At 41.3% G+C, this 26,742-nt stretch overlaps 1 protein-coding gene across 1 annotated transcript in view; it reads right to left on the reverse strand.

The window, feature by feature from the left end:
• LOC125235903 (lutropin-choriogonadotropic hormone receptor) overlaps positions 1-26,742 on the reverse strand; it is a 120,609-nt gene that overhangs the window by 36,092 nt on the left and 57,775 nt on the right. Inside the window, 5 exon segments of the mRNA XM_048142534.1 lie at positions 470-613; positions 6,184-6,252; positions 8,941-9,012; positions 16,726-16,797; positions 25,201-25,344. Coding sequence (XP_047998491.1) covers positions 470-613; positions 6,184-6,252; positions 8,941-9,012; positions 16,726-16,797; positions 25,201-25,344 — 501 coding nt within the window.

Genomic DNA, 26,742 nt, shown 5'->3' on the forward strand with positions numbered 1-26,742 from the left:
AGTGTACCTCGAAATATCAGATACACCTATGTTTCACCTAGTTACCATACAAAATCAGCATCTATGTTTTAAGTGAGTATCTAGTTACCATACAACATCAGGGGCCAACCAATGGATCGCGACAGTGGCAGGAAACGCAAGGGTAGACGCTCACCGTCACGGACAGATGAGTCGCTTCCAATATGGTGCTCCAGTAATATCCCTTTTCCATGACGCTTCCGGGAACGTGACTGACAGACCTGATCAATTTCCGCTTTTCGCGCCCGAATCGAAGTGAACGTCAAAACTTGTGAAGGGGAATGGTAAAAGAAAGCGGCATGCTAAAAATACGTAACGGGTTGAAGTACTGAGTGCAAATAAATAATTTTAACAAGTGAGGTGATGTGGCAGTGGTCGTTTTAAGTATGAGTATATGACATTGTACATATTTATGACAAAAATGTACACCAGGGTAGGCAGGTATACATACAGCGTGGTGAGCGCGGGCAGCTGCGCTAGCGCCTGCGGATGCAGCCGGGAGCAGGGGTTGTCGCGCAGCTCGAGGCGCGCCAGCCGCGCGCAGCGCGCCAGCGCGCCCGCGCCCGCCCACTCCACGCGGTTGCTGGCCAGGGACCTGGGGGCACACCATATACACATCTTCAAATTACCATGACAGTTCAGTGGACAACTTTATCAAAATATTGTACATCACCATTTTCAGATGGCTATTTAGAATGAGCCCTCTTCTTTAACATTAATGTGCAGGTTTGAGGAGTGTCTTTTCAAAAGGGCTTCCATTTTTTCTTTTTTTTTAACTATGAATGCAGTTTTTTTAGTATAGAAAATTACGTGTTGTTTTGAGATTAAAGCTCAAAAAGTCTCGACTTGATCTTAAAAAAAAGAATAACATCAAAGTTTAGAACACATTTTGAAAAATGTGTAATGATTATTTATGTGGATAAACCAATGTACGAGTATGTAGTACAACAACATTGATATCAACTAACTTAATACAAAATCCAAAAATAAAATAAAACTATTTGAAAATAATAACATTTACGCTACAAGGCCACAACAAAAGGGTTTAATTCCCAAAAGTTCGCATCAAAAGTGCTTAATTCTCAAAAACATACGGTAATTAAATATTTATTTAGGTACACATGTTACGTTTGATGTAATCATAGCATTAACGTCAACTTACAATATTACAATTTTGCAAATTAAATATTAAAATCAATACCGTGGAATTATGTTTTTCTCGATTTCCCAAAAAAAGTTCAAAGTGGAAATAAGCACTTTTGAAAAGACACTCCTCGTTTATGTTATCCGATCCGGTTCGAAGGACCATATGTTGAGCGCAAGTATGGTTTATAAGAAAACGTCTTAGCTACCTGAGGTCTTTTTTTATGAAATAGGCAGCAAGCGAGCAGACGAGCCGCCTGATGGGAAGCAGTCATCGCCGGCCATGTACATAAGCACCTGATTGGATTTACATCTGACACTGACAACTTGCCGACTTGACAAGCCTGCAAGTGTTGCCATATCTAAATAGCGCAAAGCTGCGTTCAAGTTATTGGCACGTTTATGAAGATAGCTGTTAGATACCCCAGATACCAAAAACAATACCATCACTGAAATAATAAGACAAAACCAGGAAAAGTAAGGAAAATTGCAAAATGATCTGTTCCGAGTGCAAGAAAAAAATCGAACGGGGGGAATTACTGAGTTGTTCCCTCTGTCAAGCATCCTATCACTTCACCTGTTTTAATTTCACTGCGGACTTTGCCAGAGCTCATGCAAACGAACTAAAAAATAATTGGAAATGTCCCCCCTGCGCAGCCATCACCCGCAGGCCTCGTAATGACGACACACCCGCGTCTCCAGCGTGGTTGAGGCAACCACACACTATTGACGCAAATATGTCGTTAGATGATAGCAATGTCTCCTGCTTTGAAACTAGTCCAGCGAACTCGTTGGCACTGCCACCCAGTTATAATAACTCTAATGAAATAAATAACCTAGACAATAAGAATCAAATCGTCAATCAACAGAATCCTGAAACTGGCAGCAACATGAGCCCCCTCTCCGAAACAATCCTATCGGAACTGAGAAGCTTCCGTTCGGACATTACCTCAAAGCTTGAGCAGCATGAACTAAAGTTTGCAATCCTCCTTGATCAAATAAAAAGTAACGTCAATGACTTATACCAAAAGTATAATGTTCTAAAAACAGATCTTGATGACATAAGGGAAGATACTGTTTACACCAAAGCCCAAGCCGACAACTTGCTTCATTCAACTGCTAACCAGAAACAAAGTATTGAAGACACGCGTGGAAGGATTGCGCTCTTGGATGACGAAATGGCAGTCCTAAAAGACCGTATGAATAGGCTTGAAAATGAACACTCATCTTCGTACTCGAATATGTTAAAACCCAAGAACAATATTCAGAATAACGAGTCGGTTGATGGCATTGACAGGAACGATCCAGCACTACGGACGTATACTTCAATACCCCACGAGCCCGCGAGTTTCAGTCAATCTGAAAATCAAGTCAAGATACCTAAGATCGTAATGAAGAAGCATAGTCAGGGATCTCACCGTCGCTCGGTTATCCGGGCTACGGGAGACGTCGACTCCGAGCTGAAAGTTATGGAACCCCTAAAACACATCCATGCCTGGAACTTCCATCATGATACTACAGAGCAGAATATTGTGGCCTATCTAAACAAAAAGCGGCCCTGCAACTCCTACAACGTGAAGAAGCCTGACCAACAGCACACTCGGCATAACTGCTTTATAGTACAGATACCACAAGCTGATTTTGATTTCTTCATGTCGCCAGATAATTGGCCCAAGGACACTATATTGCAGGAATGGTATGCGTATAAGCCAAAGAATACCAGTCGCAGGAGAACGTTTTTTCGCTCCGAAATTCCAAAAGACACGGAAATTTAGTATATTCTATCAAAACGTAAGGGGCTTAAAGGGCAAACTATCTGTCATCAAAAATACGCTTATTTCATTCCACTGTGATATTATTGCACTGACAGAATCACGGCTTGATGATACAGTTTGTGATTCTGAATTACTTCCCCCTGACTTCAATGTGCTGCGGGCTGATCGTCAGGGGCGCGGCGGCGGCGGTGTACTGTTAGCAGCGCGCTCGCCCTTTAAGCTTCAGCCGCTGGACTGTGGTGCGAAACCAGAAGATGAAATCGTTTGTGCGCGAGTAATTAAGAACCACCTTCGTTTTATTGTGTGTGTAGTTTACCTTGCACCAAACATTCAAACATCGCGGTATCACTCCGTTTTTAATTGTATAGAACGTATTACTTGTGAACATTCTTTGCCAATAATAATTCTAGGTGATTTCAATTTGTACTCTACCACTTGTACCATACGTAATGATTTTGAGCTACTATTAACCTACTGTAATTTAAGCCAAGAAAATAGTGTCCTAAATAGTTTAGATCGTATCTTAGACCTTGTCCTGATCAATCGAGCTGTGAAAGAGGTCTCAATTACAGAAGCTGTCGCTGGACTAGTATCTTCAGAGAAACATCATTTACCTCTGGATATAAACATATCGTGCAGCACTTTATTTGCTAATATGTCGACGAGCTGGAGTGGAGATGGTATCTATGGATCGAACCCATCGCGTAATTTTAGAAAAGCAAATTTTCCCCAGCTCTACTATAAACTATCAAATACCAATTGGTCCCAACTAGATGACTGCACCGCCGTTGATGAGTGTGTCAAAAGTTTCTACACTACATTAGATTCAATGATCTCAGAGTGCGTGCCACTTAAAAAACATGCAAAAAATAAAAAAACGTACCCAGATTGGTTCTCTACTGAACTAATTCAATTAAATACATTAAAAAACCAACACCACAAAATGTTTAAGGAAACGGGAGACCAGCTCCAATACGCATTCTTTTCCTACTACAGAAAGTTAGTACTGCGCAGGTCTGAAGAATGCCATAAATCGTATCTTGAGGCCCTCCAACAAAACATCGTAAAAGACCCATCATCCTTCTGGCAATTTGTCAAACGTAACAAAATGTCCAACCAACCCGCAACATTTGGTAACTTGTCCCCTAAGGAAGTTGCCGACGATTTTGCCAACTTTTTCAAAAATGTGTATTTACAAACACCTCCGAGTCTAAATGTTTCTGTCGCACAGGCTTTCGCAACAGCAGCCGGTATCCAAGAAACCCATCGCCAAGTTGCTATCGACCGCATCAGTGAGGAGGATGTTCGAAAAGCAATATCTCGTTTGCCCCTAAACACACTCAAGGCCCGGACGGGGTTCCGCAGTTTTTAGTCAAAGACTGTAGAGAAGTGTTCGTCCGGCCCTTATGCGTTATTTTAAACTGCGCCTTAACTTCAAATACATATCCCTCAGCCTGGAAAACAACAAAGGTACTGCCGATACATAAGTCTGGTTCAAAATCGGATATTCAAAACTATAGGCCGATCGCAGTTCTGTCTATATTCGCTAAAATTTTTGAAAGCATCCTCTGCTTACACATAAATAGGCAGCTAAAAGGCTGGTTTTGTGATGAGCAGCATGGATTTCTATCCAATCGTTCGACCTCATCGAACCTTATAAACGCGACTACGTTGCTAGCCAATAGCCTTGAGGATAAAAAACAGGTAGATGTTGCCTATTTTGACTATAGAAAAGCCTTTGACTCAGTGGACAATGACATACTACTAAGAAAATTGGCCGTTGCTGGATTTTCCTATCGGCTCTTAACTTTACTAGCCTCTTACTTGTCGGCAAGGCAACAGTATGTGCAATACGAACAATGTAGGTCAAATCTGTACCCTGTACTGTCAGGAATAGGACAAGGTAGTAGTTTGGGCCCCCTCCTCTTCTTAATCCTAGTTAACGACCTGCCAGCAAATATTAAGTACTCCACGTGCTTAATGTTTGCTGATGACCTCAAATTAGTCAAACCAGTTGGTGTCTTGGAAGACTGTGTACGGTTGCAGCGGGATATTGACAGTGTCTGTAATTGGAGTATCCATAACAAGCTGTCCTTAAACGTAAAAAAATGTTCTTTCATGTCGTTTACCCGTGCCCGACAACCTCATCAATTTAAATACCTGATCGAGAGTAACTCTCTGCAGCAAGTCACATCCGTTCGTGATCTTGGTACAATATTTGATGAGCAGCTTACTTTCAATGACCACATAGTTAGCGCCTGTAAGGCAGCTAGAAAATGCCTAGGCTTCGTAATACGCCAGTCCAAATCTTTTAATGCTCAGACTGCCCTCAGAATACTATACAACGCGTATGTACGAAGCAGACTTGAGACCAATGCAATAATCTGGAGTCCTCACGAACAGCAATACGTACTTATGTTAGAAAAGGTACAAAAATCGTTCATTCGTAACCTATATTACAAACTTTACGGCTATTATCCTCACATGTACCCTAGTTTATTTATACTGGGCATGGTCAGCTGCACTAGTCTTGAAGCCAGAAGAAATATAACACTAATAAAATACTTTTACCACCTAATCCGGGGTCAATCGCATAACCCTCAATTGCTAAAGCTTATTCCTTTTCGAGTGCCTGTGCTACACAACACCATTCAGCTGCGTCCACGTCGCCGCGCGCTGTTTGCGCTCCCAGTGACTCGGACGCGTGCATTATCGCACTCTCCGCTGCACCGCGCACTCACACTTCTCAATGATATCTTGGACAGCGACAGCAATCTGGACATATTCCATAGTACCGAGACCTATTTTATGATAGTCAGTAGCAGATACCTGGAATCCATAACGACGCCGAGCTCAATTACAATAGGTTAACATTTTATGTTGTAATTAAGTAACTAACTTTGTAAACTGTCACTCCTTTAACATGTGTAGCTAGACTGTAAGTGTTAATATAAGGAATAAATAAATGAAATAAGCAACATCAGGGGAGTCACTTATTATGCGTTGCCGAACCTTTGAGAACCCTAAATACCTGCTTATTGAAGAACCCCATGTCATACGTTACAACTAACTTTTCTTACTCTACCTTTAATTTATAGATCTAAATGTACGGTATTGTACAGATTATCCTAGCTAATATCTACAATGCACGGTCTTGTGGGTTTCGGAAGATAAATTACTAGGAATAAAATATTTTAGTGCACTTGTACTAGTTGTAGGTACTTTGGCTTATTGGCCATATACTTACAAATCTTGGAGTGCAGGCAGCAACATCACGGCACTCGGAATTTCTGTCAGAAGGTTCTCTTCAAGCCGCCTGTACGTAAAAAAAAACATAGGTATTAAACTCTACTTTATCATCCAATTATCTCAATTGTCATCTATCTGACTATCTAGCAGCTAAGTGCTAAAATTTAGCCTCACTTTACAGCCAATATACACAAAACGAGCAGCGAAAATCGTTTACCGTCAGCTGCATGTCCGCTCCCTAACCGGGCATTTGCCGGCGCCTCACGCCGCACGCCTCACGCCGCACGCCTCACGCCTCACGCGGCACGCGCGCTGCGGCGGCCAAACAAGCGTGTGGGATATTGTTCCAGCTACATACGCATAATATTGCTATTCCGCTCCCCTAACTCGTTTTGCGTTATTATTTGTCAAACAGCCATATGAGTGAAAATCGCTTTTCGTTTTGTCCTATCCGTGTCTGTGAAGTATTCAGCTAACTTCGCATTATATCGCATATCACTTTTGAAAAAAATGATGTTGTAAATGTTGTTGTCGTACTTCATACAGAATATGAGCGTAAAACCCGGCGTTGTAACCTTGATACAGATTACAGATATTGGTCGTTTAAACCAGGAGATAGGATTTAAGCAGCTCGCGATGCGAGCGTTTTTATGACCCGTACAAAATTTAAAATAAGGGAAGCATGAAATAGCGTTTTCGCGCAGGTGTCAACAGCAGGGGACCTCTCATAAACAACGAGGCCAAGAAGTAAGTAATATAAATTCGCAGGCTTAGTGCTCGGGCCTCGGTCGAAGGCTGAGCCTGCGGGCCGCGGGGGTGGCGCGGGGTGGCGGGGGGCCGGGGGGAGGGGTAACCGGCGTGATGAACGGCTTTATTATTCACCCGCACTATCTACTATTGCCTACTTTATTCCGCGGTCTACGGCAAATACAGATAAGACGGAATATGTACACAAATTGGCCAAATTGGTTGAGATCGGTATCTTTATGGTGTCGTGTCGGAGTCGTGTCGCGTCGTTCCGCGGCGCGATCGGTCGTAAACGCGCAGTTATCCTCGCTGTAGCTTTTACTGTTATTTTAACCGTTTGAGGGTGACGGACTTCCCTCGCGGCCAGGGACTTATTTTATAGTAAAACTTATACATACATACAAAACTAAAACATTGACACGTCATTGAAAAGAAGATTATAACATTTATAAGTGTAATTTTTAGGTATCAATAAACTTTATTTTTAGGTGTGCAGTGTCCTGTCCTGACTTCTGACCGGTCGCAATCCAAATAGGAGCACGCCACCGCGAGTGCTCTCTGGGGCAGACAAATAGACAATGGAGTGCTTGTTCGCGGAACGTGGCGCTTATTCTAGGCATGCGTTCATTCAAAACTTGGCTTTGGCTTTCGAGAGGTCGATTCGACTTTAGAAATTTGTTACGGTTGTCTACTGGTTCTGATATAACTTTTGACGAACGTATTGGTGATTCGCAACTTTCATGTATTTATAACTTCAGTCAATTTCAGGAAAACAATTCAAGAAAGAAAGAAAACGTAATAATAAGAAAATACATTTAGATACAAAAGTGAGAAGTTCTGAACTGTTTCCATGTGGTAATTTCTACATATTGCTAACATTTCGATGGCACAGTGTGTAAACAATACGTACTTATATTATAAATTGGACTTTGTGCTACACAATTCATTGGCCGTCTTGCTTGAGCACTATTCGCACATCGAAGAGTGTGTAATACTAATAAGGATATCAGATCGATGTTAAGATACTTATAAGTAAAATGGAATCGAATCCTGATCGGTCTCCAGAGAGTTCATTCCCGTAATGAGTTTTTAACCGGGCGGCGGCCTCTCGCCTACGCCACAATTTACCCCATATCCCACAGTCGCCTTCTACGACACCCACGGGAAGAAAGGGGGTGGTGAAATTCTTAACCCGTCACCACACGGGCACCGACGACGGAAAGTTTACAAAATTCTGAAATTTTCACATAGGAAAACTTCGGCAACTTTCCATACCTTGTATGGATGGAAACTTTCCATTTCATAAATATAAATTCCCTTTATTTTTCGTGAAAGTTTCGTAAATTTTTCAAGAAATTTAAGATTTTTTTGGAAAGAAAGTTTCCGCAACTTGCAACATCACTAATCTCGATTTTAGTTTGGTGTATTCGTCCATTCGGCTATTCTCGCGCAATTTGGTAATTACGTACTTCATACTCTCTTTACAGACACTGAAAGTGATCACAGTTTTCCTTGGTGAAGCAGGTGAGGTGTGCGGGTTTAATGGAGATGAGGCCGCGGCTGAAGCTCGGGGTTCGGTTCGTGTGCTTCAGATAAAACTTTAAAGCTGTTCCGGAACTTTCAGCCAGTTTGGAATTGGCTTTGAACGGAGGAGTTAATATTACCACGGTAATAAGCTTAGAGTACTTAGGTGGTGTTTAAATTCAGAAATCATTATTCAACCTGAGTGAAATTAATAATTACCTAAGTGGGATCACTTCTTGTCTAATTTTTGACGCCACTATATTTTACGAAACCCACCTAAAAATGATGGCTGAAGAAATTGTTGATGAAATTGAGTAAAGTCTATACGTCTGTAAAATAATAATGATAGGAATAAGGAACAGTGGAAACCGGATTTGAATTAAATCGAGCTCCAGAGATAGGTGGTTAGTATGACGAGTGAGAAGAATGATAGTAATTTACAAGAAGAGCACACCTAGGTTAGTGGTTAGTGCGGGATACTCACAGCACCTGCAGCGCCGGCGCGCCGGCGAAGGCGCGCTCGTCCACGTGCGAGATGCGGTTGCGCCGCACCACCCTGCAACACACACACACACATATTAGGTACATCAGGTATTGCTCGATTCGACACCCCCTAATTCTCTTTCATTTATTGTCATTGTCAAGTACCACCACGACTCACCACGTCCTGTCTGTAGGAATTACTCACCGCCATCATACGCATGACCCACAGATGCCCACAGTGCTAAAAGTGCAACATCCTGGCTACCGTAGGTACTACATGGCCATGCGAAAAAAAAACATTAATTCATCCCATAAGTGCCAACTACAACAATGTAACGGTAGCTACCCTCCAACAAATACATTAGTAGTCGTTAGTCGTAGGTACATAAAAAGCATTTACAGAACAACAAATGTAGAACGTTGTACAACTTCTCACATTTTGTGGCAGTGTTTACAGGAACTTATCGCCCCGGTGAACCTTACTCCCTAAGTAATATACCCCAAATACATTATTAAAAGCCTTTTAGAATTAGACGCAAGAATCCTAAAGTGGCTGGCGCGGCGCGGCGGTGGAATTACTCATAAGTACATAACATACATGTAACATGTGTAAGCTTGAAACTTCATTCCAGCAATGCGACATAATGGCATCGTTATGAGTACTTATAAGAGATATGAATAGTAGCGCCGTGTTCGTAATAAGACTAATAAGTCGGTATCACGCGGTTTGCTGTTCGCAATTTAGTTGTTGGAGTACTTTTAGTGGAACGTCGGCGTAGCGTAAGTCCGATCGTTTACTGTTGCAATAAACGGTTAAAATTAACATAACTCTAGCTAGTCAGTTTAGTTTAAACCGTCATCTATGCATCACAAATAATTAAGATAACAACTAAATGGTACACCTAAACCATTTAATGATTCTAGAGATTAAATAAAAGTTATAGTTTGTGGGACACACTCCTAAAATAACTTATTTATCTATCTCTTTCTATCAATGAAACAGATCTCTATCTTACCTATCCCATGAGTAGAGAAACGGATGTAGATTAAGTCATAAAGTGTTTTATTCAAGATTTGGGAGCGCATGCTGGAATCCTACCGACTGCGCCAAGTAGGATTCGAGCATACGCTCCCAAAACACCACTAATTAAGATCTTGTAATATTTATCGCAGTCTGTGGATAAATATTTTATAGTAATTATCTGAAATGCTTTACCAAACTTATCCTGTAAATAAAATAAATAAATAAATAAATATTATAGGACATTCTTACACAGATTGACTGAGGCCCACGGTAAGCTCAAGAAGGCTTGTGTTGTGGGTACTCAGACGATATATATGATATACAAAAACTTATATACATAGAAAACATCCATGAGTCAGGAACAAATACCTGTGCTCATCACACAAATAAATGCCTTTACCGGGATTCGAACCCGGGACCGCGGTGTAGCAAGCAGGGTCACTAGTGTCACTATCACTACCGACTGCGCCAGACCGGTCGTCAAAACGTCTGTACTTCTGAATAATTTTGATTTTCTATTTAAAAGGGGATGGTGCAGGGAAGTGACGTTTGTAAACTCCTCAAATACATATACATACTATCGGTAGTCGTCACTTAAATTGACGACTCTCTCTCTCATATTTAGAGTCAAACCAAACTAAGTTGACAGTGATTTTTTTTAGCTCCACCTAGAAATGGTTAGGAAAGCAAATGATTAAAAAAAACGACTAAACTAAATACGAACCCCTATCATGTCATCATCAACACTTTTTAAATGCGAATACAAATTTATGAATTATGAACTATTATGAAGTTATTTAAAAACAAAAATGTACAAATGGCGGATTTAATGCCAAAAGGCATTCTCTAAGTTATATTCAAGATACTATAAATAGGTATATATTTTAACATTTCTAAGTAGTACGTACGTCTTCTTTCAGAGTGGCTGAGAAGATATAAAGTTGGAGCGACGGATCATTAAAAAGTGAGTGAATAGAACCCATTACTGCGCCGTAATTAAGAGACGCAGGCTGCACCCAACGTCTTCATCGTCGCGACGCCGGTTAAACTGTTTAAACTCGCGTTTAACTGGCTCGTAAACGCGGCCGTTAACTTAACGCTCATAACAGCCACGATATAACGTGTCGGCGATGGCGATTACTCGGACGTGCACGCGTCCCGCGGTGGCATTATGCTAATCCGACGCAATAAACGAATCGTGTGATTTGTGAGCGCCGCCGCCGCCGTCGGGCCTACCGCGAGGATCGCCGTAAATCTACATTTCATTATCTGTCTCTGTAATACAGGATGATGCAGTATTTGAGTGATGGAGAGGAGAGGTGGAAGAACGAATATGTATTTAGTGATTTGCGATAGGTCTTCTGGGGATCGCGATATCGTCTTGAGATTTGTGAGGTCATACGTAGCGTGAACACAGACGAGGCGGCTGCGAGCGGCGCCGGCTAGCGGCTTCAGGCGGTAACGGTATTGCGCCGCAGATTAATCTCCTGGACGCAATATACGAGGCACTAACGTCGCCACACATCTCAGCCACTATAATACAACAGACTTTCTGGAATTTGGCGTTGACGTACATTTATGAGGCTTCTACAATAGGTTCTTTTCCGTAAAATATGGTAGGTGTGTAGGTGAATGTATGAAACTATATTATAACAAGAGCTTGTGTGGTGAGGCCTTACGTCGCTCATAGTCTGGATGTAGGCTTTATTAGATATTTGGCAACATTGATAACGCCAGGTGTGATACATACAATTCAGTTGAATTTATTATAAGTACCTACCTAACGAAAGATAAGGAGGTCGATTCTAATTTTAAAGTGCGTTTTGATTTTAACAGGTTTTGATAGCACCTTCATAACTGTCGTACGTCTCAAATACGACAAGTGCTTTATACAAAATCGCATCAAAATAATATCAAAACAGTAACGTAACAAGTTAATGTTAACGAAACTTGGCTTCATTTGGCCAATAATGTACTATCTAAGTGGTGACGCTCAACGGCAGACACGCACTCAACTAGGTAAGTACTAAACCATCTTCCAGATGATATTACAGGAGCATCAAGTGCACCTATTTTTAAGACAAAGCTCAAAAAATGGCTTCTCGAACAGGCGTTCTACGATCATAGGGAGCTATTCTCTGTTAGTTTGTAGGACAATTAAATAATAACAGTGTTATTTCATTGAATATGCCTAGTCTTAAGATTATGTATTTAAATTAATTCCTAATTTATAATATGTTGACTTGTAATTGAACACTGCCAATAAAATGAATATGAATATGAATATGAATATAAGTTTAATGTTTTTTCCATGTTAGCTGCGTGTGTAGGCACCATATCTTGGCGGCAGCGATATTGCGGGCGGCGGGCTGACAGCGTGAGGAGGGTTGCGGTCGCGACCTGCGCCTCCGGTACTGGGATTGAAAATCAGAACTCGACGTAGGGAGCGCGATAGCTACGAGAGAGATACATAGCTTGTAAGTGCGGTGATATTAAAGGGACTAAAACTCAAGGTAAAACTTTTTTATTCAATATTTCTTGGGTTGTTTTAAACAATTACAATTTCCAAGTAAAAATACTTTAGACCGTCTGATATGGTTATGCACTTCCTTAAGTAATTTCTGTTAGGTAAAGCAACAAACGGTAGTCACCTTAATACAATCAGCAATTTATTAAAAGAACCGGAATATCTAAAACGTACCGTGGCATACCAAATACTTTTCCCACTTAACTTTTTCTAACTTTGAGGTAATAGCAGAAACAAAGGATCAGGAGCAAAGTAATATCAGCGGACGTGGTCAGATCCAATACGAAGGTTTATCATAAACTAGTCGAAGTTATTAGATTCCTCGCACGCGCGGGAGGGCCGGCGGCGGCGGCAGGCGGCAAGCCGACACGGCAGGCGCAGGGCTCGGGCCTTGCCCTTCGCAACATTAATCTCGCTTTTCTAGTTCAAGGGCGCCGTTCCGGCACCGGCCGGCAAGTAATGGCTGCCCGCAGCCGGGCTTATCATTGTTATTGTAATCATCGCCGGGCCGGGCGGGCGGACAATCTGTGCAATGATGCCGCAAGCGACACTTGTGCTAGACCATTAGGAACTTTTAGTGTTGGTAAATAAACTATATGTCGCAATACAAGTCTTACAAACATTTGAATTTGTAATTTTCTAATTTTATTAATTGCTTGTCACTGAGTAACATACCGATTGCAGCTAGATTAATTATTCAGTGACTTGAGGCAAGCATCATGCACAGACAAGGATAAATGTTTACACAATATTCCTTACATATCTATTATTCAATGTCAGTGAAGTAAGTATTATTTTTTCTCGTCTATTCACATTTTTAATTTTCAATAGGTAAGTGATGGATGATGTGATGAATTGATGATGTTATGTAAGTACCTAACACGCCCGCGGTTTAAGGCTACTTGTACACGCCACACGATTATGTGAGCATTATAATGTTAAGAGGACACGGTAGCGAAAATGCTAAAATGGAAAGGAGCCCCCCTTTCAACTTGGGAATTTTAGTTAAATATACAAGTTTTATTAACTAGATTTATCGAAAAAAAAATGTCCATTAAGAACAACTCAGTCAAAAGATATTTCAAAAAAATCTTTAAAATCGAGGTTCCGCTCTCGACTCATTCCTCCTTCAAAACTTAATCAATCGGAACGAAATTTGAGAATCTGAATAACAATGAAATAATCTATGTCGGACCGTTTAGCTTTTTTGGTTAATTGTTACCAATCTTGAGTATCACACCTTTTTTTGCGCCACAATGAAAAAGGCCGTTTTTGGAAATTTTTGATTGGCTCTAGAGTCTTTAAAAAGCAGAATATCAAAAAAATCAAAACGGTCCGACACATAAAAATATAACAATCTGTGTTGAAAAAATCATTGCTCTATCTTCAAAAACCAGGGAGGAAATAGTCGAGATCGTTTGTATGGAGAATTGACCCCTACCGTATCGTCTTAAAGCACGCGTTGAACTCTTACTATGAGTAGTATAATTAAGCGGTAGATAACACTACAAATAAAAGTTAATCGCTTTGAACTACGAACTTTAAGAAAATCTGTAGATGCATATTTCTTGCAAGCCGGTACCGGCAGTAACATTCTAAAGCCAAAGACGCAAGGTCCCGAACTTACGCGAAGTAAACTCCATCAAAAACAATTTCCACCAGAACGGGGCTACGTAATAGTGTATCAGTAGCCGCCCGGCCCATAACAATACGTCGCAGGCATAAACATCTGGGAGTATTTAAGTTGTGCCGGGCGGGATTATCGCGCCATCCATTATTAGATAGTACCTGTAGAGGAAAGCGGCAGCGGAATAGCAAGGTGCGCGTGCGGCCTCGCGGCGCGGAAGGTCGGCTTTTTGCCAGCTTGCTCGGCTCGGCTCCGTGCATGCGCTGCATTGCATGGCAAGTAGGAACCGGAGGCGCGTGCGCCAAACGTAAACAACTTTACTTTCCTAACATCATTGTCATTGTAGCAATTAAAGCTCTTATTTGAAAACGGGTATTAAGTATACACGGCATTTGTTTATGATTGTAACTACTTTTTAGAAAATATTTAATAAAAACCTCCTTCTTGCGTCGATATTGAAGCATCAGAATCATCAGATATTATTTATAGTTACCTACCTATGTGGAAGATGACGTGTGGATTCAGGTTTTCTCGATTTCCTCATTTTCTATCTTGTCCTGTCATTGCTTGTCAGACTTTGTTATTTAAGGGTATAATTTCGGTTTCGACCCTGTCTATTCCGCAAGTTTGTTAAGGATTAGGTCATGGCCAGTACATAGCATTACGAGAAGGCCCTTGGTTTTTTCCTGTAGACTTTGATTTTGAATTAAACCGGCTAACGGAAAAACTCCAAATAATAATATCTATATGTAATATATTGATTAGGTACTTAGTTCATCAGTTTCAATTTGAGAGAATGTTTTTCATTCATACAAATAGGAGTACTTTTCGCAAGGTAGCAATCTATATCTCTCTATGACTCTGTAACTGTGTCTCTTAATCTTTTGTTTCCTTTATGTACAATAAAGCTTATACATACATAAATACATACATACATATATCTATGAAAGAGCGTTGTTTTTGCAATTTGTAGCTGCACAACCAGCGTGGACGTGGAACCTTGGGAGTCCAGCCTGTCCACTCCGCCAGTCACGACCGCCCGGCCGGGCGCCTGCCACACGTCCCGAGCTCCGCTGCACGCGACTCTACACACATGTTCGCTGCAGATTGCACCTCTAATTAGTATATCTCATTGAAGGTGCAACTAAAGCGCGTAATCTAGAGCAAACATGCGTGTTGCGTTGCGTGTGCGCACTCGCTGCTACTTCACGCAACTATTAATACACGCGAGACTTGTTCGCCTTCACAATCACAGTTTGTCGCAATTAGATTCATTGTACGTGCGTTTAATATCTAGTTTACGATGTTTTCTTCATTACATTATATAAAAACACGCTATTAGTCCTCCATGTAGAAGTCTAGCGAAGCGACAGAAACGATAACGTCGATAACACTCTACGGCAGTCGATTAGTTAATCATAGATGTCATGTTGCAGACCAATGTGCAAGTCTGTCTGTGGAGAATTCGGCACACGACGACAGAGCATTATTGCTTTTGTTTCGGCAGCCAACATCAGACGGTTTATATATTCGAGCGCGACCTCAAGTATGGACTCGCGGGCGAGAGCGCAAGTTGTGCTAGACCGCCTGGTGGCTTTAGTTACCTACGGCGGTTGATAAAACATAACAAAGACTGTTACAATAGACAGCATATCAAAATGAAATAAAGCTCATCTAGTTTTAATGAGTCCTCAAATGAGCTTACTGTAGCTACTGACTGTGTGGTACATGCTGCGCTAAGCACTCGAGAGAACTAAATGAACACCGGCCGCAGCCGCACTATCAATCGCCGCTATCTATTTTCTGTTCAATTACGTGCGCCCTCGAGCGATTGCTCCGACCTTCCGACCCGGCCCGGCGCGGTCCGGGTAACCCAGGCCTCTAATTATTCACGGCCCTTATTTATGTGATAAGGCGAAGATAAAAGATGTGTATTACGCGTGACATGTTCATGTATTACCTATGTAACAAACAGCAAATTAGGATAGAAGCTTTAGTAATAGTAGTAGACTATTAATACACATACATCTATCTTGCAAAAATACTTGACAAAATGTACACAGTAACAGGTTATGAGTTATGATGAGATAGGTCTGTACAAAAACGAACGTATACAAGACCTTCAATATATCCTTGAGTGGCCTTGTCGTAGACATCTACTATACGAGTATGTATAGTTCAAGTGCAATTGCCAGCAACTGGAGATGTGCCAGCGCTAGGTAGCGGCAGCTTTTCGTCCATAATAAGCAGTAGTTTATACTGCTTATACCAGGAACGCATAATTGATAGTAATAGCTGCTTGGCAGCGCTGCTGCTGGTAATGGGGTAGGCACGTATTTATACTACAATACTAACTAATTTTCCTCTTTAAGCTAAAGGTAAATAAATTCAAAGTGCAGAATTTCTCGGAACGAATGTGCGAAACTTGATTTCCCATTTAACTAGAACCGCTCTAATCCCAGCAAGGCCTTTGGTTTTCAGGGTTGGAAGTTAGAAGGCCCGATTGCAGTCTCGGTCAGCTGTCAAATTTTGCCGAGGGCTCAGGGTTACTTTATTATACAACCGAAAGCGGCTTCAATTTAGAAGGGAATATATATATAGTACTTACAGCGTCCTTAGTTCGGGCAGCGGCGGCAGCGCGTCGGGCCCCAGCTCCGCGATGAGGTTGCCCTCCAGGTTCCTGCCGACAAGAGTGCACGTGAGTCCAGTCCAGTCCAGCCCAGGCCACAAGCCATCGACCGCTTCCTTATCTCGGTGGCCGCTCGAGCCGATTCCCTGATAAGCGTCGTCGTCGCCCACGCTGCACTCCACCGTTTACGTCATTTTATTCAATAGTCAACGCTCCGGAGCCCCTGACACAATTCTACAAATACTTAATTAAATTTTTTCGTGCTCAGACAGAATGTTCAGATTTTTAAAAACACATTTTGTAGTTGAATCAATGTTTCATAGACGTTTTTATTAATGATATTTTGACATGGCAATCAACCACCAATCAACGCAAGGATAAGAGAAGAAGGAAACATAACTATAGGCAGTAAGGGCTATAGTGTTATCAAATTAATTATGAATAACAACTGGCACTAACGAGGAAGTTGATGTCTTGTGATCATAATGTGATATGACTCAACTCTCGGTAGAGACCTAAGGAGTAGAAAAGTGAAATGCAATAAAATTAATGTGTTTGTTGGTAATCCTTCACTAATGGAGCTCGCTCTTCTTATTTATTCCGAAGTATATTCTTAATTTACCTACATCATTTGAGGGCAAGGAACTAAGTCCGTTTTTACATTATCCGATCCGATATCGGATGTCGGAAGGATTTCAATGGAAAAAATCCAAGATGGCACCAGTGGTGCACCCTTGTCGCAAAACATCGTGCCGCAATTCATTTATTAGACGTATTATTACAAAACTTTCTCATTTGTCGTACACATTTATAGATGTTTCTATTCTAGGAAACTTCAAATTGACGATTTTATTGTGGCACATCACATGTATACATCCATAATTATGACCATTGGCTTAAATTCTATATTAGAGTAGGTTTAGGTTAGGTTGGAACTGCGATGCTACAAAACGATGAACGGCTTTTAAAGTAGGTTTAGGTTAGGTTAAAACTGTGACCACACACGAAAACGACCAGCTTACAGAGTAGGTTTAGGTTAGGTTAGAACTGTGATCACACAGAAATCCGATACCACATCCGATATCGGATCGGATGTGATGTGAATAACGCACTAATTCGACCCACACACGGCCATCATACCTACACCTCCAAATTGAATATGTTTTTAATTGTAAAAGTGACTTGTATCAAAAATTGTGTTCAAATACATGGTTACAAAAATCCTCGTTGCTTCCTGAAACTATAGATGGATATAATTGTATTGAAAGTGCAAGGCGCGTCAGTGCGGCGGTGACCGCCGGCGCCCCATATTCTAGTTCTATTCTGGATGATCTATACGTGTTAATCCTAAACGACGCGCGTGGGCGGAACTGCCCAAATGATAAATAAATTATGACAGCGGATATTTATTGCGCGCCCGATCGGGGACGGACCGGCGCGGCGGCGTCGGCAGCGCGAGCGCGCCGCGACTGCCGCGGTTGCAGAAGAGATTGTCTACTTACTTCGGTTCAGAGGGCTGATTTTTTAAATTCGAGCGCTCGATTTCGCTCCTGAAAGTCTGTGGAAAATGGCGAGAGAAATGGGGAAGCTAGTGGTATTGACCACTCCTTTTCAATTTTATTGCGGGAATTTTAATGCCTAGTAGTGGGATGGTGCCATACTTATTGAAATTGAAAGGAAAATCACGAAATCGAGCGCTGGAAATTCAAAAATTGCCCCTAAGGAGCTAAACGTGACAGGTATTCCAAACAGTTTAATGCCCTATTGCCCGAATTGTAACTAGGAAAATACATACCTAGATGATTGTCACTAACAATTTGTTAGGTTTTCGAAAACTCTTCATGACAATCATGCCCCAATAAACATAAACATACATTGGAGAGAAATGTGTAAGGTGCATTAGGGTAATTTTGAAAGTCGCAAAACCACCATTATTTCCATCATATCAAGATTCCCCTTTCGAAATTATCCGAGCATTTCTGTGATTCGAAATTACCCTTATAAATTAAAAAAAAAAAATTAAATTTCATTTATTTCAAGCTCATGGCTCATAACTGCACCTTACTGTAATTTAAACTCAGAAAGTATTAAGGTACCGAAACCGAATTGAATCATAAGCCAAATTATAGCTCTCTTTTAATTGAGTAGTGGACTTGGTTCGCTGACACTTGTTTTGCCGGTGTCGATGCCAGTGTTAGTACTGTTATATAGTTTATGCGTATCATATGTCTCAGGCGAGGGCACTGTCAATAACACCGACGACATTTATATTACAGTGAGCTAATACGCCACGTCACGAGCGCGGGCGCGGGCTGCGGCAACATTCGGCCGAATATTCGGTTAAGCTATATTTAAAAAACCGGCCAAGAGCTTGTCGGGCCACGCTCAGTGTAGGGTTCCGTAGTTTATCGTATTTTTCTCAAAAACTACTGAACCTATCAAGTTCAAAACAATTTTCCTAGAAAGTCTTTATAAAGTTCTACTTTTGTGATTTTTTTCATATTTTTTAAACATGTGGTTCAAAAGTTAGAGGGGGGGGGACGCACTTTTTTTTCCTTTAGGAGCGATTATTTCCGAAAATATTAATATTATCAAAAAACAATTTTAGTAAACCCTTATTAATTTTTAAATACCTATCCATCAATATATCACACGTTGAGGTTGGAATGAAAAAAAATATCAGCCCCCACTTTACATGTAGGGGGGGTACCCTAATAAAACATTTTTTTTTCCATTTTTTATTTTTGCACTTTGTTGGCGTGATTGATATACATATTGGTACCAAATTTCAGCTTTCTAGTGCCAACGGTTACTGAGATTATCCGCGGACGGACGGACGGACGGACGGACGGACGGACGGACGGACGGAGACAGACAGACAGACGGACGGACGACACGGACGACGGACAGACGGACAGACGGACAGACAGACAGACATGGCGAAACTATAAGGACAGACAGACAGACAGACGGACAGACGGACAGACGGACAGACAGACAGACATTGCGAAACTATAAGGGTTCCTAGTTAACTACGGAACCCTAAAAAGCGGATGTTAATATTAAAATTATTAAATAACTGATAATGGTTACATATGTTACTAGAACTACATATGTTATTAGTATTACGATTTAGTGGATTTAACTAAAACTTAGTTAAAACAACTCTAACTCTTCTCAACTCTTAAACTACGGTTTTTTCAACTTTGTATTTGTATTTTGACACATAGGCAATTATCTCTTTCTAGTAGTTCCTTAGAAAACTACTAAAATAGGAGCTTATTATACAAAGGAATACGTAAGATCTTCATATTTTTTTACTTTGTTTATTCGGTAAATATTCGGCAAAGCAACCGAATTATTCGGCCGAATACGAACATTGAAAAACTTGCCGAATATGCCGAATACCGAATATTTACCGAAAATTCGGCCCATCTCTAATAATTATGTACATATATTCCTACAGTTTAATAATGTGTTCGCAAAACGAATTGACACCTACTTAAAATATATGACAGCAAGCAAGACATCTAAAATATATGATCTAGGTCATACCAATTTACTATACGCTACGTTTATTTTGGCGATGGCGTGGCGTGCCTAATTGAGTCGAGAGTATTAGTTTATGTTTGTTCTAAAAGTGGACGATTGAAGCTTTGATGTACGGAAGCGCGGGCGCAGCGCAGGTGCAGGTGGTCATATACACAAATACAAAAGTATAGTACTACATACATCACATCACATACCTATAGATAGACGGCACATCTTATTCCGGGCGCGGTCATTGCCCCCGCGACGACGTAATAACACCAACACATACTAACCATTGATAGTCCTTATCCCGTCACGATAAGACACACGCACGGTCAATGAGCGTCTAACTCGCTATTCATCTCAGTGGCGAGCTTTCACCGCGAGTCCTGCGGGGCTACCGCGAATTACTAATGCAATTCGAGAAAAAGTGACAGAGACACAAGTGCTATAGCTCTGTCCTTTTCAATCAAAATAAAGTTCCTTGAGTACGAACAGTACGGTACGCCACGGTAGCCCCCTGATGCCCACACTGACTGGCAGCGACGTGCTCGCCATTCAAGTGCGCGCTGCTAACGTAACGGCATCGGCACTCGCTCGCTGCCAAATTGCCGATTAGCAGAACAAATTGTCTCGCGACCGGAATATCAGCAATACAGATGTCTCCGACGCGGAGCACAATTATTCAATAACCGATGTACCTATTATTTTAATATTAGGGACCTGCTGCTATGATGACAGCTATCGTCACAAAACACATAAAGCCCTGGCTCTATTCTAGAAAGCAGAGTAGAGACATATATTACTTTCCATAAGTACAAAGTTTTTTCTTTTTTATCCGAGACGACGAGAGATTAAAAAATAGAGGAAGCATTTTTTTAAATGATCAAGTAACAATGGTTCTTGAAGGCTAATGATGAAATATTTAAGTATAAATTGAAGCTTTTTAGCATTCAGCATCATAGAGCGAGTTCACGGAGGGACATCCGAACAAAACATAAGTAATGTAAAATACCCTATAATGGACGGTGATGCCATTATGGACAAAAAAAAACATAACCTTAAAAATCTATCTATCTATCTATAGCAGCCTCTAAAGCGCCCGACTTCGGACATAGGCCTCCTCTCCATTCCTCCACGCTTGTCGGTCCATTGCCATCCGCATCCAGTTATCGCCGGCTTCAAAATAAGTATCTAAAATTAGTTTCTAAAAACTGACGGCATTGTACCATAAACAAGAGTCATAGAGCTGCTTAATGTTCAAGTTTCATTTAATTCGGTTATTTCTGAAGGATTTGGCAGCAAGATAAAACTCATCAGTATACTGAAAAAAATATCAGGACAAATTCTTAGTAATGTTGCTAAGAGAGTTGAGTTCATGTATAAAATACTGTACTTATTGTATTATGTAACCTTAGCCTTACCTTAGCATAGCTTTGCAAGTGTTATGTATTTTTACTGTTCTAAATTTTATGAACCTCCAGGTCTTTTTTTTTTAGAGTAAGTTTGCATGCGTATATTTATATGCACCCTTTTCATATGTATGTGTATGTGTTCTAAATAAATAAAATAATAAAAAAATAATACTCGGTGTAAACTTGAATGAGTTTTCCTTACTGCATTAACGATGAGATAATTTGAAAAGATTATTTGCTGAATAAATGATTTTGTAAAATTTTGTTTTTGTAAAAATAAGGTATAAAACATACTAGTTTGTTACTCCAAATATATAAAGAAATAGTGTTATTTTACGAGTGTCCATAACTGGAACCGGAAAACTGCGTACCTCCTATGATGGACAAGGAACAATTCACGAAACCAAAATTTAGAAGAAACAATCCTATGTTAAAATAACCCAAACTAATTTTATTTGGGGTATATAAAATTGACTCATCGAGTATCAGTTGGCTTTAAAAGTAAAATTTTAAACTTATTTCACTGTCCATAATGGGGGATCCATTACTGGAGAACTGCCGTCCATGATTGAAGAAAAAACGCCTCGTTTTAATTTGTTAATTTGTTAACTATGAATTTATTGAAACCAATGAGAATAAACGATTTCTATTCTATTCTATTCTGCAATACGCTTGAAATGTAAAAGAAGGATAAGACATTCCAGTTTTAACACGCTTAGCGGTAAATTTTTTACATGTATCAGTGAAATATCAAAAATAGGCAAAATTTTATCTTAAACTGTCCATGATTGGGTCCGTTCCCTTAAGTGATATGGCTTCCTAATTAATTCCGTAAAGTGGACTCATGTAAAAGCTCACAATGCTTTTTCAGTTCTATCTCTCTTAAACGCCACATACCGCTGCGCATGTCCCAAACTGCACGCGTAACTATGGCAATCAATATGGCATGAGCCTGACGTCAGAGGTTTGGAAGTTGACAACATTCGGGAAGTCGCACGGACACTAACAGAGCAACAGACAAGCGGCTCATTAGTCCGTGTCGCGGGACCTCCGGCGGAAGCGGGACCGGGACCCCTGTCGGTCCCCCCACCGGGCGAGGCGGGAGGGGGGTGTGGGACACACGTGAGCCGCGTGTGCCGCAATTAGCTCCCGACCTACGCCACGCCGATGCACGGCGCGCCGCCGCCTCGCACCTGTTCTGTATGTTTTGCTGCGATACATTTTAACTGTTAGTATTTTGATTTGAATGTAACTTTTGACACGATCCTGTGTTTGTTTGAAAGTCTCTCGTGTAGTGGGAAAATAGGTCAAAGACGGCTCATATGTTCCTACATAAGAGGTAAGCGTAGGTGCGAGGAAATTATAGAGCAATATAAGATATGTAGTAATTAATTAGGTATAGGTAAAATAAATTCTACACTTCGCACAATAAATGCTTCGCATTGATAAGTTGGTGCAGTTTTTTTTATTTTGTATTAAAAGGTGGTTATGTATTTTGCAACATCTTACTGTTTTGGAGGTGCAGATCTACGTAATTATTTTGGGATCAAACACAGATTGAACTCTTTTTTTTGAGTACTTATGTCAAATTCAGTACCTGTAGAGACCGTCCACACTCAAGAGACGCATGTCGGCCGACGTGGAACAGACGTCAGTGCCACGCCGCCTAAATGTAATTTAAAAAACGTCTCCTTAGTACATTTTGTATGTATATAGTGCGGGGCGGAAACGGCTAATTAGTATGAGAGTACAGTCCCGTCTGGCAGAAAGCATGAAACTTGGCATGTATATAGCTTATAGGTTTATCAGAAAATATGGAAGTAGAAACACGCCCACTTTTGTATCCCTAATTTCAGTTTTTTAATATTTCCATGAAAACCGTGAAAGCTACCATCACAATGTCTAGGAGAAATATGTTCTTCATAAAATTTTCTACAATATTGTCTTTGGAAGTATAAAGCTAAAACTTATAATTTTCAAACTATGCTCATTTTCCCCTAACGATATTTCTCTTTGGTGACCTGAACGATAAGTAAGACTAGCGACTTTGCTCTTTTACCTGTGGCGATGTTGCTTCACAAAATTGTTCCTTGGGTCAAACTGATCCGATTTAGCTCAATAGTCATGAAATCGCACGTCACTACCCCCCACAAAGACAAGGGGAAAGGGCCGGTTTCCTCGGTGAAAACTATGCATTACTTCTTTTTGCTCTTAGTGACTAGGGCAAATCGTACCTATATCATTTTCGTGTAATATAAGGACGAGTTATTCATTTCTGAAAAAATCTTTATTATAAAAATCTTATTGAGCTAAATCGGATCAGTTTCACCCAATAGACAATTTTGTGAAGCAACATCGCCACAGGTAAAAGAGCAAAGTCGCTAGTCTTACTTATCGTTCAGGTCATCAAAGAGAAATATTGTTAGGGGAAAATGAGCACAGTTTGAAAATTATAAGTTCTAGCTTTGGGATCATCCACATATTACGTCACACCAAATTTCAGGTACCCCTCCCCCCTATGTCACGCTTTTTTGTATACCTTTAACAGGGATTGTCACATTTAGTATGACCCCTCCCCCCCCCTTACACTGTGACGTAATATATGGATGACGCCTTTATACTTCCATAGACAATATTGTAGAGAATTTTATGAAGAATATACTTCTCCTAGACATCGTGATGATAGCTTTCACGGTTTTCATGGAAATATTAAAAAACTGAAATCAGGGATACAAAGGTGGGGGGAAAGAGGGGAAACATTGACACCTCGGCGTGTTTCTACTTCCATATTTTCTTATAAACCTATAAGCTATATACATGCCAAGTTTCATGCTTTCTGCCAGACCGGACTGTACATCTGGTTAAGAACTCGGACTAATTGGAAAGACGTAAGACGCGCCCCCAGGCGGAGCGGTGCGCGCCAAGCGACGTGTCGCCTGGGGCGCGCCAAGCGACGTCCCTTGCGCGTCCCTTGCGCATTCTTCCTATACAAAATGTACTGAGGAGACGTTTTTAAATTATATTCAGGCGGCGTGACGCTGACGTCCGTTCCGCGTCGGCGGACATGCGTCTCTTGAGTGTGGACGGTCCCTTACAGTCTTCCTTACCCCCTTATTCATAAACGTACACTAAAGTCAAGCCGATAAATTTCGACGTATTGGTGTGATAGAAAGGGACAAACGAACTTTAACGTCTTGATAATTTTACGTTTAAACGTTTATGAATAAGGGGGTTATAAGATTGATTTAATTCATTGCACGTTTAAAAGAAGAGAAAAAAAATTAACACTTGACAAATCATTTTGATACCTGCTCCGCTTAGCCAATTTATGCTGCAGTCAAGTGAATAATTAAGAGACTAGTAATGAAGCGAAGCTAACAACCAAAGGAGTTGTTGAGAGCCCCGCGTGGTGGCGCCCGGAGCCGAAATGTTCTGCAGCCGAGTCCGGCGCCTGCAGCTGGCCTACAGGCGGGCCCCGCCCCGCGCCGCTGCGGGTGCGGACACTTACAGCAGGTCGAGGCGGCGCGTGTGCGCGAGCGCGGCGCGCGGCGGCGCGCGCAGGCGGTTGCGCGCGAGCCGCAGCGTGCGCAGCGCGCGCAGCCCCGCCAGCGCCGTCGCCTCCACCTCCTCCAGCAGGTTGTCCTCCGCCGACCTGCCGACGACACACCACGGCACGCTCACTCACAGTACAGGCGCCCGCCCAATCAACGGTCGTGTGCCTTTTCACATTATCCGATCCGATATCGGATGTCGGACCGATATCCCATATATTTACGCCGCCATCTTTGATTTTTCCTTTGAAATCCTTTCTACTTCCGATATCGGTTCGGATAATGTGAAAACGCACTAAGGGTCAAGCAACACTTTGACAGTCGATTTAGAGTGTCTCTCGCATTCTGCAATCATAACTAATCAAAATAAGTAATAACTATCACTAGCAAAATTAAATATCAAGATTCTCAAACAAGCGCAGTAAATGTTTGATATGTTTGGTGTGTTTTATTGATAGTTATTATACAATAATCAAGTTTGCTAACGCTGTCTCGCGGGTAGGCTCTTGATATCTACTCCTAAATTAGATTAGACATGGTACCTACTATGGCAAACCATTAACACAATTATTATTTAAGTTTCCGACCGTGAGCATTGAGCACTGTGTATTTTTGCGTAAATCGGTTTATCCTCGAAGTTGCCCAGAAGAGGAAAACACGCGTCGGTAGAAACAAACTTCGTAAATATCTGAAACGGGAGGTCGCACGACAAGGAAACGCCATTCCGAGACAATTCTAACTGATGCTTATATGCTATCGGGAATTCGCCAACACTCACATCACTTCAGCTGCATGATTATACAATATGATATGATAAACGCCGCCGGTGCACGGTGACGGGAAACATGTCTGCTGACGCCGGGTATATAGCAACCAGCAGGTGACTAATGATAGCTTTTAGCTGATAAGCACTGATATTCCGTGTTTTTTGTAGGAAGGTACGCGTTATCTGAAAGCGAAAAGATCTGACAATTTTTTTTCAAATTCGACTGTCAATCAGCGCGATTATTTCCTAATACATGAAAATAAGTTTAGGAAGGAAAAATCAGTGATATACTATGTAATCAAACAGAGAGTAACTCAGTCCCTCGGCGGCGCCCGACGCGGTGACATAGAGTCCGCGCCGCGCTCGACGGACCGCGGCTCTCGGCTGTTCTGTATCATGTTCGTGTAATAAGTAACGTAATTAATATTAAGGTGTAAATCAAAGCGCGGGGCGGGACGCCGCTCCTAATGCGCGATACAGCGCGCGGCCATCAGCCTCTCCGTTACCACGATTTATGCGGCGCCCCGCCGACACCGCACACCCCCAGCCGATACTAATTGAAATTGACGCAATTAAAATTAAGGAAGCAATTATAGCGAGGCGCTCGCGGAATTAATAACATTAAAAACTTAATATTTGGAAAGTCTGCGACTTTCGAGCGAGTCCCGGTAAGGAGATAATTGAGATACATCGCGAGCGTATAAAACATTGGCATTAACAAGTTTAACAACCT

This window comes from Leguminivora glycinivorella, chromosome 18 (assembly GCF_023078275.1).
Source record: "Leguminivora glycinivorella isolate SPB_JAAS2020 chromosome 18, LegGlyc_1.1, whole genome shotgun sequence".
NCBI lineage: Eukaryota > Metazoa > Arthropoda > Insecta > Lepidoptera > Tortricidae > Leguminivora > Leguminivora glycinivorella.